The sequence below is a fragment of the Cherax quadricarinatus genome, chromosome 61, assembly GCF_038502225.1.
Source record: "Cherax quadricarinatus isolate ZL_2023a chromosome 61, ASM3850222v1, whole genome shotgun sequence".
Classification (NCBI taxonomy): domain Eukaryota; kingdom Metazoa; phylum Arthropoda; class Malacostraca; order Decapoda; family Parastacidae; genus Cherax; species Cherax quadricarinatus.
In genome coordinates this window covers 13,061,573-13,078,717 of record NC_091352.1, presented here as the reverse complement: position 1 = coordinate 13,078,717, position 17,145 = coordinate 13,061,573, and the positions used below count along the sequence as shown (strand labels likewise).

Here is a 17,145-nt window from a genome sequence, read left to right as displayed (position 1 = left end):
TACTTACTTACGTCATTCTTTTACTGTCCAGACCCTCAATCTGAAACTTGTCCGATGTCCAAGAATTAAAAAAAAAAAAAAAAAAAAAAAAAAATTCTTATGAAATTGTAGAGAACCTTTTTCTGGAGGTAATACAACAAAAAGTACGAAACTTAATGGAAAATTGATGACATTACACTTTCATGAATTTTGCTGTGTCAGTAATACTTAATGCATTGCCAATTTTGCCCACTTTGAGTCCTATTTTAGGTAATTTACACTGTTCCAGTCAACCAAATTCTTAGCTAATTTGCTAGTATGTCTTCCATTTTATCGACTGAGCACAAGAAATTGCCCACTCAACTATTTCAATTACCCAATAATCAGAAATTGGTAATTTGGCCAATTTCACACAAATTTCAAAATATTCTAATTTCAAAACAGGGTTTAGAATAAACAGTGCAGGCATTCCTGGCACCAAAATAATATTTCCTCTGTTCATTCGTTATGTTCCCAGGTTTTTCACATGAGTTCAATTTTTATTTTTTATTCACTAAGAATTTTTATTCACACAAAAAATAGAAGATTTACGCTTATGCAATAGTGTAATAATTGTATAAATAATATCAGCGCATTCATGAATGCATATCAGACCCACCAGTTGGACATGTATTGGACAAGTGAATTGATTTATCAGTTTACTCTTTAATATTGGCAAAAATCAAACATTTCTGCTACTTTGAGCACAATTTCAAGCTATTTTCAATCATGAAGCCAATTAAAATCATCTCTATTCTTTAATATAACTTCCATCAAATGAGACTAAAGAAACGAGAATTTTTTTTTTTTTTTTTTTTTTTTTCAACAAGTCGGCCGTCTCCCACCGAGGCAGGGTGACCCAAAAAAGAAAGAAAATCCCCAAAAAGAAAATACTTTCATCATCATTCAACACTTTCACCACACTCGCACATTATCACTGTTTTTGCAGAGGTGCTCAGAATACAACAGTCTAGAAGCATACACATATAAAGATACACAACATATCCCTCCAAACTGCCAATATCCCAAACCCCTCCTTTAAAGTGCAGGCATTGTACTTCCCATTTCCAGGACTCAAGTCCGACTATATGAAAATAACCGGTTTCCCTGAATCCCTTCACTAAATATTACCCTGCTCACACTCCAACAGATCGTCAGGTCCCAAGTACCATTCGTCTCCATTCACTCCTATCTAACACGCTCACGCACGCTTGCTGGAAGTCCAAGCCCCTTGCCCACAAAACCTCCTTTACCCCCTCTCTCCAACCCTTTCGAGGACGACCCCTACCCCGCCTTCCTTCCCCTATAGATTTATATGCTTTCCATGTCATTCTACTTTGAATACAACCATAAAAACCGTACGAAAATACACTGCAAAATCATTGTTTTAAACTAAAAATAGGGTTGCAGTTTTTTCTCATGCACTATGTGCTGCAGGATTTTTATATATGGTGCAGACTTACCACAGACTCTTTCTCTTATATCTAGGCCCAAATTTACCACTCACAGGTTATCTGAGTGAGTTGAGCTAATGGTATAGCACTACAACACTGACAATGACCTCAGTCATAGTACTACAGCACAGTCGGCGAAAGGGTTTAGTCGTCTTGCATTTTCCTTACACACACACACACACATATATTTACTGTACAGCACAAACTTCCTCAGGTGGTGATCTAACTACACATTAGCACAAAAACCTGTTGCATACATACTTGCATTAATGGCGCTGATGATTCTTTCCGCTTCTTATGACACATCTTGACAATAAAAGTTTCCACTCGAGCAACGTCCCCACACACACCTTCCACTGTTAAAATACTAAGACTGAACTACTTGTTGAATATGTCAAACATTTTGGAACCTAAAAAATTATCCTTTCAGAAGAGAAATATTTAATGCTTTACACTAAACTTATATATTTATCAAGGTTTGCCACAATGAATATGACTGATTTATACATAAACCCTGCATGAGATGGGAAGTCATTATCCATGGGCCTAAATGGCTAAAACAAAAGTATCTAATAAGGAAAAAATAGAATACAACATTAGGAATGACCACCAATATTCTTTTGCACTAGAGGGTAGAATGCAACAACTGAAATATTTAAGGTTCACCTTCAGTCCAGTAATAATATCAGGAGCTACAAGCCTTCAACAAAATACAACATATGTAACCACTTTAATACACCAAAATGCTAAATCTTAGTTAATATACATATTCAACAACTAAGAGAAAAACCTGTATAAATTGCTTACATAGTATCCTCACTTGCAAAGAATTGTCAGTGCCATAAAAAAATTATCAACATACATTACTCAACATAGAGTGTGGCTATTGTTGCTTATCTTCAGAAATTTTTTGAAGATAACACTGTATCGCAAATATTTAGAAACAAAAATAAAAATGACTCACATTTATCATCATGGAAACCAGTGAAGGCTATATTGAGGTAGCTAGCTGGCCGCTCATTTTGCCGCTCACTCTTCTGCGTCACCTGAAAAAACCATAAACACACTAGTTTAGTCACACAATAGAATTTAGTTATATGTTCCACTTAGGATAAGTAAATTCTTACACAAAAGGAAGTGTTAAAATAGGTAATGACAAACTGATGTGCCTAAACATTAGGGACACAAAATATAATATTAAAATTATAGAAAAAGTAGTGTACATTTACTGCTTTGAGGTGTCAGCATGAAGTGCAACTGCCTGGATTCTATAGAGATTTTTGTGAACGTCTGCAATTTAAAGAAAGTGATCTCTGACACAGTCAGATAACAAGAAAACACGAAGCAGAACAGTAATCTATTTCCCACTGATGATGATGAACTGAAGGCCTTTTCAGAAAGGAATTTTTATGATTGATGTAACAGCTGCTGCCTGTAGTTTGGAAAGGGCATCAAATTAACCCTTTGACTGTTTCGGTCATATATATACGTCTTACGAGCCACCGTGTTTGACATATACAGTGGACACCCGCTTAACAATCACCTCCCAATGCGACCAATTATGTAAGTGTATTTATGTAAGTGGGTTTGTACGTGTATGTTTGGGGGTCTGAAATGGACTAACCTACTTCACAATATTCCTTATGGGAACAAATTCGGTCAGTACTGGCACCTGAACATACTTCTGGAATGAAAAAATATCGTTAACCGGGGGTCCACTGTATATATACTCAAAAATTCTAGCGGCTTCAAATCAAGCAGGTAGGCCCACATGTGAGAGAATGGGTCTGTGTGGTCAGTGTGCATTATATAAAAAAAATCCTGCAGCACGCAGTGCATAATGAGAAAAAACTCCGACCGGTTTTTTGGATTAAAATGCCGACTTTGTGGTGTATTTTCGTATAGTATTTATGGTTGTATTCTCGTTTTCTTGGTCTCATTTGATAGAATGGGAAACATATTATAGAAATAGAGGTGATGTTGATTGGTTTTACCATGAAAAGAACCTTGAAATGGAGCTCAAAGTAGGGGAAATGTTTGATTTTTGCTGATGCTCAAAAGTAAACAAATGATGTCTTTGTCCAATAAATGTCCAACTAGCCATTCTGATATGCAGTCGTGAATGGGTTGATGTTTTTTATACAATTATTACAATATTGCAGTAGTCTGCATAAAAGTAAATCTTCTATTTTTTGTTTGAATAAAAATTCAAAATAGAAAGCAAGAGTAATATCAGAGGGGCCTGGAGACGTGACTGATGAACAAAGAAAATCTTATTTTAGAGCCAGGAATGTCTGTATTGTCCATTCTGGACCCTATTTTGAAACGCATATTTTTTAATATGCGTGAAATTGGCCAAATTGCAAATTTCTGATCACGTTATTGGGTAGTTGAAATTGGTAAATGGGCAGTTTCTTGTACTCAATCGATAGAACAAATGGAGTTCTAAAGAAATAGCTATGAGTTTGGTCGACTGGAACAATGAAATTACCCAAAAATAGGGCTTAAAGTGGGTGAAATCGCCGATTCATAAATATCATCGAGGTTGCTAACTTTGCGAGAGCGCAATTCCATAAGTTTTCCATCAAATTTCGTTCTTTTTTTGTCATTACCATCGGGAAAAGATTCTCTATCGTTTCATAAGAATTTTTTTTTTTTTTAAATTTTTCGACACCAGGAAACACCTCAGGATTTGGGGTTTCGAGAGTCAAGGGGTTAAGAGATACAAGCAATTTATGATCTTATAGCCATGTGATAGAAGAAAGGTGACAGAAACATGTAGTGTGTAGGTTACCTATAGCTACTTACTGAGGGTCACAGCCCCTGCAACCCAGTCCCAAAGTAGGCCTTCAAGTTGCTGGCCTGATTCACCAGTATAACATTAACAACAAATACATCCCCTGTTGTACTTGACTGGAGCGCAAAAATTACATACATGTCTCACAACTGAAGGATGAATAATGCCTGTGCAGCATGGCAAAAAGACTTTTATAGGACAAATATGAAGAATACGAGTAGAGAGAAAGCTGAATACAGTGGACCCCGACTTATGATATTAATTCATTCCAGAAGTCTGTTCGGGTGCCATTACCGAACGAATTTGTTCCCATAAGGAATACTGTAAATTAGATTAGTCCGTTTCAGACCCCCGAAAATACATGTACAAAAGCAATTATAAAAATACACTTACATAATTGTTTGAGTTGGGAGCTGATCGTAAGGCGGGGGTCCACTGTATGTCTTGAACTGACAAAGGCAGTAGATCAAGGGAAAAGAAGAATGATGTGGAAAAAACATTGGGGTTCTTTCAAAATGAGGCATATTGCAAACCTGGTCACCATTCAACAACTCCCATACGAGGTAAAGTAATGCAGCAATAAAAAAAACTTCACCTTTCCAACTCCCTATCAACCACCAAATCCAACAAAATAAGATACATCCCCAGAGGTAATGGAAAATAATCATCAGAACCTCTTGGAACAGCAACAGAATCGAAAGTGTGTACTCCCTCCAATGCCTGCTAACCCTAGCCATATATGACCAGCCAATGATTCAGCAAGGCTAGCATTGAACCCCTTCTTGTACTTTGTGTTGCCTACCAATACACTATAGCTCCAGGAGCAAGCAAACGGTAGTAGTGCTTGGTCAGTCTCTTTGGCTTCTGTTACTGTAGCGTGGAAACCCAATGTGTTATCATTACTTTTTTCTTTTTTTTTTTTTAACAAGTCGGCCATCTCCCACCAAGGCAGGGTGACCCAAAAAGAAAGAACATCCCCAAAAAGAAAATACTTTCATCACCATTCAACACTCACCTCACTCACACATAATCACTGTTTTTGCAGAGGTGCTCAGAACACAACCGTTTAGAAGCGTATATATACGTATAAAGATACACAGCATATCCCTCCAAACTGCCAATATCCCGAACCCCTCCTTTAGAGAGCAGGCATTGTACTTCCCATTTTAAGGACTCAAGTTCGGCTATATAAAAATAACCGGTTTCCCTGAATCCCTTCAACTAAATATTGCCCTGCTCACACTCCAACAGATTGTCAGGTCCCAAATACTATTCGTCTCCATTCACTCCTATTGAACACGCACTGCTGGAAGTACAAGCCCCTCGCACACAAAACCTCCCTTACCCCTTCCTCCCAATCTTTTCGAGGACAACCCCTACCCCGCCTTCCTTCCCCTACAGATTTAAATGCTCTCCATGTCATTCTACTTTGATCCATTCTCTCTAACTGACCAAACCACCTCAACAACCCCTCTTCAGCCCTCTGACTAATACTTTTATTAACTCCACACCTCCTAATTTCCACACTCCAAATTTTCTGCATAATATTTACACCACGCATTGCCCTTAGACAGGACATCTCCACTGCCTCCTCGCTGTTGCATTCACAACCCAAGCTTCACACCCAAATAAGTGTTGGTACTATTATACGTACACCTACCATCCGACTTACGACCGAGTTCGGTTCCGAGAAACCGGTCGTATGTCGAACTTTACTACTGAATATCAACATCACATTTTTGTAATGACTTTTGTTTTATTTTGGTATTTCATTTTTACTTTACTTTTTATGCTGTTAGTACTGTATTTTATACTGTAAGGTTTAGGATAAACACTGTGTAAACACAAATAGTTATTTCCCAGAAATTTGGCATAAAAAACACGGTCGTAAGTCGAGCAGGTCGTAAGTCAGATGGTAGGCGTATTTTCATACATTCCCTTCTTTGCCTCCACAGATAACGTTTTTTGTCTCCACATATACCTCAACGCACCACTCGCCTTTTTTCCCTCATCAATTCTATGATTAACCTCATTCCTCATAAATCCATCCGCCGACACGTCAGCTCCCAAGTATCTGAAAACATTCACTTCTTCCATACTCCTCCCCAATTTGATATCCAGTTTTTCTTTATAGTAATCATTTGATACTCTCATCACCTTACTGTTTTCTATGTTCACTTTCAACTTTCTACCTTTACACACACTCCCAAACTCATCCATTAACCTTTGCAATTTTTCTTGAGAATCTCCCATAAGCACAGTATCATCAGCAAAAAGCAACTGTATCAATTCCCATTTTGTATTTGATTCCCAATAATTTAATCACACCCCTCTCCCGAACACCTTAGCATTTACTTCTTTTACAACCCCATCTATAAATATATTAAACAACCATGGTGACATTACCCATCCCTGTTTAAGACCTACTTTTACTGGGAAGTAGTCTCCCTCTCTTCTACACACACTAACCTGAGCCTCACTATCCTCATAAAAACTCTTTACAGCATTTAGTAACTTACCACCTATTCCATATACAGTGGACCCTCGACCAACAATATTAATCCATTCCTGAGAGCTCATCGCTAGTCGAAATTATCATTAGTCGAGTTAATTTTCCCCATAAGAAATAATGGAAATCAAATTAATCCGTTCCTTACACCCCAAAGTATTGAAAAAAAAAATTTTACCACATGAAATATTAATTTTAATACACACAAACTGAAGAAGACATGTACAATTGCATGACATTTACCTTTATTCAAGATCTGGTGATGATTGATGGGATGGGAGGAGGGGAATGTGTGGATGGTGTTAGTGTTTAGAAGGGGAATCCCCTTCCATTAGTACTTACGGTGTCAAGTCCTTTTCTGGGGTTACTTCCCTTCTTCTTTTAATACCACTAGGACCAGCTTGAGTCACTGGACCTCTGTCGCACAACATATCTGTCCATAGAGCTCTGTACCTCCTGTTCCTTTACGATTTGTCTAAAATGGGCCACAACATTGTCATTGTAATAGTCACCAGCATGGCTTGCAATAGCTGTGTTAGGGTGATTTTCATCCATAAAGGTTTGCAGTTCAACCCACTTTGCACACATTTCCTTAATCTTTGAAGTAGGCACAATGGATTCCACAATTGGCATAGGCATCTCAGGGTTAGCCCCAAACCCTTCAAAATCTTTCCTAATTTCCATACCAATTCTCACCCTTTTTATCACAGGGTTGGCACTAGAAGCTTTCTTGGGGCCCATGGTGACTTTTTTGCAGGTGCAATCACTAAAAACACTGTGATAATACGAAATGTTCCGACTGTATGTTTGGATGCGACCGCGGTGGCTGGCTTGTAAACAATGCGCAGGCCACACGTGGACGCATCTTGAACGGAACAAATTGCATTGGTCGAGTTTTTTAGCGCTAGTCGAGGCAAAATTTTTACGTTAAAATGATTCACTAGTCGGATTTAACGTTATATGATGCCATCGTTGGTCGAGGGTCCACTGTACAGTGGACCCCCGCATAGCGACTTTAATCCGTGCAAGAGGGCTCATTGTTATGCGAAATGATCGGTATGCGAATGAATTTTCCCCATAAGAAATAATGGAAATCAAATTAATCCGTGCAAGACACCCAAAAGTATGAAAAAAAAAATTTTACCACATGAAATATACATTTTCCTACACACACAGAGAAGGATACATGCACAATAGTAGAGTAGTACATGCACAATATATATTGTGCATGTACTACTCTACTAAATGAAGAATAAATGACACTTACCTTTATTGAAGATGCAACAATGACTGATGAGACACTGTGTCCTGGGAGTGCCTTTTTCTCCTGAGTACTGTAGGTCCTGTTTGGCATTTTCTTCCAGAACAGGCCTTATCACACTGTGTATGCCACTACGATTCTTAAATCTCTCAAACCAACCTTTGCTGGCTTTAAATTCATCAATATGAGCACTAATTCCAGGCATTTTTCCCTGTTCACCTGGGTGTTAGTCGACTGGTGTGGGTTGCATCCTGGGAGACAAGATTAAGGACCCCAATGGAAATAAGTTAGACAGTCTTCGATGACACTGACTTTTTTGGGTTATCCTGGGTGGCAAATCCTCTGGGGTTAATTGTTTCTTGGTATTCTCAATAAGCCACACCAACAACGGTGCTACAGCAGCAGCAGCTGACAGTGCTACAGCAGCAGCAGCTGACAGTGCTACAGCAGCAGCAGACGATGCTACAGCAGCAGCAGACGATGCTACAGCAGCAGCAGACGATGCTACAGCAGCAGCAGACGGTACTACAGCAGCAGCAGCAGCAGCTGATGGTGGTACAGCAGCAGCAGCAGCTGACAGTGCTACAGCAGCAGCAGACGATGCTACAGCAGCAGCAGATGATGCTACAGCAGCAGCAGACGATGCTACAGCAGCAGCAGACGGTACTACAACAGCAGCAGCAGCAGCTGACGGTGGTACAACAGCAGCAGCAGCTGACAGTGCTACAGCAGCAGCAGACGATGCTACAGCAGCAGCAGACGGTACTACAGCAGCAGCAGCAGCTGACGGTGGTACAGCAGCAGCAGCAGCAGCAGCAGCTGACGGTGGTACAGCAGCAGCAGCAGCTGTACCACCAATAGTAGCGATGGTTGATTGGGGTTTATTATACAACCTGGCCAGCTCGGAGACACGCACTCCACTTTCATACTTACCAATGATCTTTTTCTTCATCTCTATAGTAATTCTCACCCTTATTGCTGTAGGGTTGGCACTAGAAGCTTTCTTGGGGCCCATGGTCACTTATTTTGCAGATAAAATCACCAAAAACACTGTAATAATACGAAATGTTCCGATTGTATGCTTGGATGTTACCGCAGAGGCTGGCTGGTAAACAATGCCACCGGCGGCACATGCGAGGCTGGCTAAGGGCGCACATTGGACGCGTCTCGGATGAAGAGCGGTATGCGAGGCAAAATTTTTGCGATAAAAGCGAGCGGTATGTGGATTGTACGTTATGTGATGCCGACGGTATGTGGGGGTCCACTGTACTTGCAACATCTGCCACATTGCTCCCCTATCCACTCTATCATATGCCTTTTCTAAATCCATAAATGCAATAAAAACTTCCCTACCTTTATCTAAATACTGTTCACATATATGCTTAAATGTAAACACTTGATCTACACATCCCCTACCCACTCTAAAACCTCCTTGCTCATCCGCAATCCTACATTCTGTCTTACTTCTAATTCTTTCAATTACAACTCTATCGTACACTTTTCCTGGTATACTTGGTACACTTATTCCTCTATAATTTTTACAATCTCTTTTGTCCCCCTTCCCTTCATATAAAGGGACTATACATGCTCTCCGCCAATCTCTAGGTACCTTCCCCTCTTTTATACATTAAACAAAAATACCAACCACTCCAACACTATATCCCCCCTGCTTTTAACATTTCTGTCATGATACCGTCAGTTCCAGCTGCTGTACCCCCTTTCATTCTGCATAATGCTTCACGCACCTCCCCCACACTCACATACTGCTGTTCTTCACTCCTAAAAGATGGTATACCTCCCTGGCCAGTGCATGAAATTACCGCCTCCCTTTCTTCGACGACATTTAAAAGTTCCTCAAAATATTCTCACCATCTACCCAAAACCTCCATCTCCCCATCTACTAACTCCCCTACTCTGGTTTTAATTGACAAATCCATACTTTCCCTAGGCTTTCTTAACTTGTTTAACTCACTCCAAATTTTTTTCTTATTTTCATTAAAATTTCTTGACAGTGCCTCTCCCACTCTATCATCTGCTCTCCTTTTGCACTCTCTCACCACTCTCTTCACCTTTCTTTTACTCTCCATATACTCTACTCTTCTTATAACACTTCTGCTTTGTAAAAACCTCTCATAAGTTAACTTTTTCTCTTTTATCACACCCTTTACTTCATCATTCCACCAATCACTCCTCTTTCCTCCTGCACCCATCTTCCTATAACCACAAACTTCTGCCCCACATTCTAATACTGCATTTTTAAAACTATTCCAACCCTCTTCAACCTTCCTTCCCTCACTACTCATACCTGCACCAGCCCACCATTCTGCCAATAGTTGCTTTTATGTCACCCGAACTTCCTCCTCCCTTAGTTTATACACTTTCACCTCCCTCTTAATTGTTGTTGCCATTTTCATCTTTTCCCATCTACCTCTTACTCTAACTATAGCTACAACTAAATAATGATCCGATATATCAGTTGCCCCTCTATAAACGTATACATCCTGGAGCCTACCCATCAACCTTTTATCCACAAATACATAATCTAACAAACTACTTTCATTACATGCTATATCATACCTTGTATATTTATGTATTACTTATTACCAAACCTCTTTCTACACATACCTCAATTAAAGGCTCCCCATTTTCATTTACCCCTGGCACCCCAAAATTACCTACTACTCCCTCCACAACATTTTTACCCACTTTAGCATTGAAATCCCCAACCACCATTACTCTCAAACTTGGTTGAAAACTCCCCACGCATTCACTCAACATTTCCCAAAATCTCTCTCTCTCCTCTACACTTCTCTCTTCTCCAGGTGCATATAGGCTTATTATAACCCACTTTTCACATCCAACCTTTATTTTACTCCACATAATCCTTGAATTAATACATTTCTAGTCCCTCTTTTCCTGCCATAACTTATCCTTCAACATTATTGCTATTCCTTCTTTAGCTCTAACTCTATTTGAAACCCCTGACCTAATCCCACTTATTCCTCTCCACTGAAACTCTCCCACCCCCTTCAGCTTTGCTTCACTTAAAACCAGGACATCCAGCTTCTTTTCATTCATAGCATCCACAATCTCTTATCATTTGCACAACATCCACGCACATTCAGACTTCCCACTTTGACAATTTTCTTAGTCTTATTAGTAATTATTACAGGAGAAGGGGTTACTGGCCCATTGTTCTCGGCATTTTAGATGACTTTTACAACATGCATGGCTCACGGAGGAAAGATACTTATTCCACTTCCCCATGGATATAAAAGGAAAAGTAATAAGACCAAGAACTATTAAGATAAAATCAAAGAAAACTCAGATGAGTGTGTATAAATAAACATGTACATGTATGTGTAAGTGTAAGTAGAAGTAGCACGACGTACCTGTAATCTTGCATATTTATGAGACTGACAAAAGACACCAGCAATCCTACCATCATGTAAAACAATTACAGGCTTTCGTTTCACACTCACTTGGCAGGACGGTAGTACCTCCCTGGGTGGTTGCTGTCTACCAACCTACTATCTACTATTATTATTATTATAGTGGAACCTCAAAAATCGAACTTAATCCGTTCCAGGAGCTAGTTCTAAATTCGAAAAATCTGAAATTTGAAGCAATATTTCCCATAAGAAATAATGGAAATACAATTAATCCGTTCAAGAAACCCAAAAATATTCACACAAAAAATACATTTTATAGAGATTAATTACAGTTTTACATACAACAAATACTATAGTTTTTAATTATGTATAGTAACACATATAAAATAACATTTTTACTTACCTTTATTGAAGATTGGTGATGGCATCTGGAAGATAGAGAGGAGAGAGGGAGTTGGGGTTAGTGTTTGGAAGAAGAATCCCCCTCCATGAGGACTTCAGGTAAAGCCCTCTCTGGGGTTACTTCCCTTCTCTGTCTTTTAATGCCACTAGGACCAGCTTTAGAGTCACTGGACTCCTGTCTCACTAAATAACTGTCCACAGTCCTCTGTTTCTGGTGCCTCTTTAACATTTCCCTAAAATGGGACATGGTTCTGTCACTGAACTTGTTGCAAAGATGGCTTGTTTCAGCTTGCTCAGGGTGGTACTTCTGCACAAACATTTGGACATCATTCCACTTGGCACAAATCTCCTTAATCTTTGAAGAAGGCACCTCATCCACTCCCTATATTAACACCTTTCGCAACATCAGCTTCCTTGATTTGTTCTTTCTTCGACAGGATAGAACTTGGTGGACTTGTTTTTCCCATACATCCGTGGCTAACGCGACGGTCTGGAGTTTTGAGACTCTCTGATCGCGGGTTCAATCCCGGCCGGGGTATGGTACGTCTCACACCACTCTCATACTTTTGTATTATTTCCTTCTTCACATTTATGGTGTTTCTCACTTTCTTTACCACAGGGGTACCACTAGCAAGCTTCTTTGGGCCCATGGCAGCTTATTTCACAGTCCCACAAGCACTAAACACAACGAAATAATAGTAAAATGTGTGAATGAGAGTGCAGGTTAGTGTTCACTCAAGCATAAACAAAGCTAGACTGCTCACGGCGCCTGTGCGGAGACGCGGACAGACTGGGCGGCAGACAGGCCCCGTACCCGGCGGTCCGAAAATAGGGGCGCATTCGATAATAGGGACACAGTTTGTCCGAAAAAATGGTCCTATTTTCGAAACGTTCGATATGTGATACGTTCAATTTTTGAGGTTCCATTGTATTATTATTATTATTGTATTTATACAAAATTTTAAGCCTGTTTGGGCCATTTGGCAAGAAAGGGTGGAAGCTCAATCCTCTGACCATTAATGGAATGACAGGAACTCTACTCTTGCAGCCAGCACAGTCAAAGGGGTCAAAAGAAACTTTAGTCCTTTACCATGAAAAGATGTCTACCTCAGGAATAAAAGAAATGTATTACATACATAAAAGTTTAATTTTCTTTTGAAAATTAAAGACATTCACCATCACTGTCTTGCCAGAGGGGTGCCAATACTACAGTTCGAAAATGCAAATATCCCCACCCCTCCTGCAGAATGCAGTCACTGTATTAACTATCTCCAGGACTCAAGTCCTGCTAACCAGTTTCCCTGAATCCCTTCATACACATTACCTTGTTCACACTCCAACAGCACATCGTCATAACAACCACTTTCCTCCATTCCTAGCTTGCACGCATGCGCGCGCGCACGCACATGCACACACACACACACACACACACACACACACACACACACACACACACACACACACACACTCACTCACACACTCACTCACACACTCACTCACACACTCACTCACCCACACACTCACACACACACTCACACACACACACACACACACACACACTCACTCACACACACACACACACTCACACACACTCACACACACTCTCACACACTCACACACACTCACTCACACACTCACACACTCACACACTCACACACACTCACACTCACACTCACACTCACACACACTCACACTCACACACACTCACACTCACACACTCTCACACTCACACACTCACACACTCACTCACACTCACACACACTCTCACACTCACACTCACACACTCTCACACTCACACACTCACTCACACTCACACTCACTCACACTCACACACTCACACACTCACACTCACACACTCTCACACACTCACACACTCACACTCACACTCTTCCTGGATGTCTAAGTCCCTCACACACATTCAAGATGAGAGATTTCAGTTGGCATACTATCAATAATCAGATCATAAACACCACAAACCTGCATGATTGAAGTCTTTCCAAGTTATTCTGAAAAAAAGAAAGATTGCCTTACTTTGTCTTTATGAAGTAATTTATTCAAGAGAATATCTGAAAAACCTAATTTTATCTACTAACTACTTCCAAAATTTCATAAAGTTAGCTTTAGTTATTACCTTATCCAGCAGACAGTCTAGTTTAAATGACATTCTGTTCTTGTGGCTGCGGCTCATCCTCCCACGCATGTAGTATAGTGTGCGTTGTAGAAAAATCGGCTGTAATATAAGAAACAAAAACTACTTACTGGGCAATCCACAAGGCTTCCTTAGTAAGTTGCCATGCTACAGGAATACAGCACTGTGTGCAGCAGTCTTGTACATATCTGTTCTCTCATATGCTTGACTAAACTCCTTACCAAGTGTTAACATTTACACAATAAGGTAGCTAAAAATGATGATTAGAAGTTAACAACACTGAACAATATTTAATATTATATTCTAAATTATGGCGTGATTTATTTTCCAACACGGGAATTATTCGGACATTGTCAAAGCTGTATAAAAAATATGACTGGCACTGTGACACAGGTATATCACATTACTGCATCAATGACCACTGTAAAACCAATTCTCTGTACCACATCACATCAAACTAGTGCACATCACTCATAATATTTTTACATACCGTACTTCTATTAGTTACCTTGGGCTTAATAAAGGGGTATCTTTCAAAATGCAATCTTAAAAGTCACTGACCAATTTTGCTGAAAATCTCTTATTTTATACAGGACTATTAGGTGACCATACCCACTTACGGTCTTTTATTTTCTCTCATGTATGCTGTACAATCACACGTAAATCTTGTAAACTATTTACATTTAATATATGCACATCTTTACTTTCCTGGGTGTTTAATGTTGTGGTTTCATTTTTCCACTAGATGTAAAGAATTAATTAGGAGTATCAATCCATATGAAGATAGAATTTCCATCCTAGAAGAGAAATTCTATTTCCAAATGGATTTATTTACTCCTCTTACTGATTCTTTACATTTAATATCTAACATACTGAATATGCATTATATTTAGAAATATAAAATGAAACTTTGATGTGGAATGACCGAGAAAATGCAACTAAAATTGTATAAATAGGTGTCAAGGTGTATAGGTTAAGTACAGTACAGATAAAATTAACAAGTTTCTATACAACTCTTGAAATGTATATACATACTGCATATGTACATAAAAATGAAATAAAATAGAATGAAAGTTGGGGATAAATTTCCAATCAAATTTGATTTAAGTTAGTTACAATTAAAGAGAAAAGTGGATTTTGTGGGACCCTTTGTTTAGGGTTTACCTATTTTTCAAAAAGTATTATTTTCCCAATGCCCTTGGGAAGTAGGTTAGAATCCCTTCCCACATGACAGACTACATGCTAGTGGAAACAAAAAAAAAAAAAAAAAAAAAAAACTACAATTAATTTCTGCAGTAAAAAAAAAAATATTCTGAAACAACTATTTATTTAATTTGAAGATATAAACTGATATACTCCACTACTTAAAATAAATTTAATGAAATTAAGGTACAGTAAACAAAAAACTTAAATTTAAATTCTAAGATAAAAACACTAAGCAAGTAACAAACAACTCTCTCCACAGATGATGTGCATTTAGTCTTGGCTAATGATATAGCAAATGAACTAAATAGCTGATGACATCTATGTCAAACAGATATTAATAACCAATTTATCAACAGCCACCTCCAAAATAAGCTTCATAAAAATACTTTACAGAAAATAAGAACCCCCAAGGAAATACTGTAATTCACACTAATTTCAGTGGATTACCCTTAGTTAAATGTATATAATGCATGCCTACAACATTTAAATGCTCTCAAAACCATTGTTCAAATTTATAATACTATCTGCAAAATTATTTGTAGAGTTCCTTAATAAAGTTTAGCTTATTTTCATGAAGCTGACATATCCAGTGTGGTAAATCAAAACTTCCTCTGTATTATCCTCAGCAAATGCAATATTTTATATACTCTTAAGGCAAAACATTTGAAGCCAGCCACAAAATAGCCAGAGCCACCCCAATTCATAAAGTGGGATTGCCAATACTGTCAAAAATACTATACTTGAGAAAATAATACAGGCAGGCCCCACTATACAGCACTGCACTTTACAGCATTTCACTAATGCATCAGTTTTCAATTATTCAGACTTCCTACAATAAATATACAGCCTCTCCTCACTTAGCGATGTACTCGTTTACCAACGACTCGGACTTACGATGGGCTCTCTGACCAGTATGCATACCCAAATAATGTATATTAGAGCTGATTTCCTCTAGTCTGTTTATTACAATACTATACAGTACACTGCAGTATAAACATTTAAAAATATACCAGAAATGTTATAAATAGTGCAAAGGTGACATTAAAACAATATCAGAGATAGTTGATAAACCCACTACCATTATAGTATGCTCCTCACTTAGCGATGAATTCGTTTACCGACGTGGTCTTAGGAACGAAAGTCCATCATTAAGTTAGGAGAGGCTGTATTCACCACTTACTACAAACTGAGACCAAAAATATTTTTAGGTAAGTAATATGTGTAATGTTTACGAATTTTTTAGGCCAAGTTCCACTGCTCAGTTAATATATAATAGTGTAAATACGTAAACAGGCTTTTATATGCATTGAAAGTGAAAAAAGGCTACATTTCACTTTACAGCGGTAGCCCAGAACCTAACCTGTATAAGCGAGGCCCTCCTGTACAGTACATAAAACATAATACTCATATATAACTACACTGTTAACACCAACCCATTTTTGATACTGATCACTTTCAAGTACATAACAACCCCTGTACTGATTCTTCATTCCAAATGTTATTCCAGCACATCAATGCACCATCAGCATCCCACCAATATTTCTGACACTAGTATAATTTCATGTTCATCACAATTATTTTTATCAACAGTGCCTTCATACAACCTTCCTAGATTATTTATTATAAGGGTTTTTATATTATCACTAACATCCTATTTGTTTATTAGGTTTAATTTTGTATAGCCTTGACATTAGAGTAATAGTATGCCATCCATACTAATATTGTAACTGTCAGAAAGCTTTTTAATATATTAAAATTAATCTGTGCTTTTACTGCAAATAGATTTTTTTCTGTTGCTGAAGGGCAGTCTTCAGAATACACATATTTTTAAAGGAGCAACTGATGAGTATGATCAATATTTTTTTGGGTAGCTAGATTAAGATGAAGTACAAGGACAATGGTGTGCTGTCAGCAGATAAAAGTAGAGCAACTGTGAATGAATTAGAGACAGTTATGA

The 17,145-nt window shown here is 38.5% G+C and overlaps 1 protein-coding gene across 7 annotated transcripts in view; it reads right to left on the bottom strand.

The window, feature by feature from the left end:
* Positions 1 to 17,145, bottom strand: part of Su(z)12 (Polycomb protein Su(z)12) — a 235,063-nt gene that overhangs the window by 107,431 nt on the left and 110,487 nt on the right. For 5 of the 7 annotated variants that reach the window (XM_053791982.2, XM_070098232.1, XM_070098233.1 and 2 more), the window contains 3 exons: positions 13,965 to 14,063; positions 2,437 to 2,518; positions 1,734 to 1,828 (listed from right to left, as the gene is read on the bottom strand). In XM_053791982.2, coding sequence (XP_053647957.1) covers positions 1,734 to 1,828; positions 2,437 to 2,518; positions 13,965 to 14,033 — 246 coding nt within the window. In that variant the 5' untranslated portion in view covers positions 14,034 to 14,063. The remainder of the gene's footprint in view (positions 1 to 1,733; positions 1,829 to 2,436; positions 2,519 to 13,964; positions 14,064 to 17,145) is intronic. The other 2 variants (XM_053791985.2, XM_070098236.1) reach the window with 1 other exon arrangement.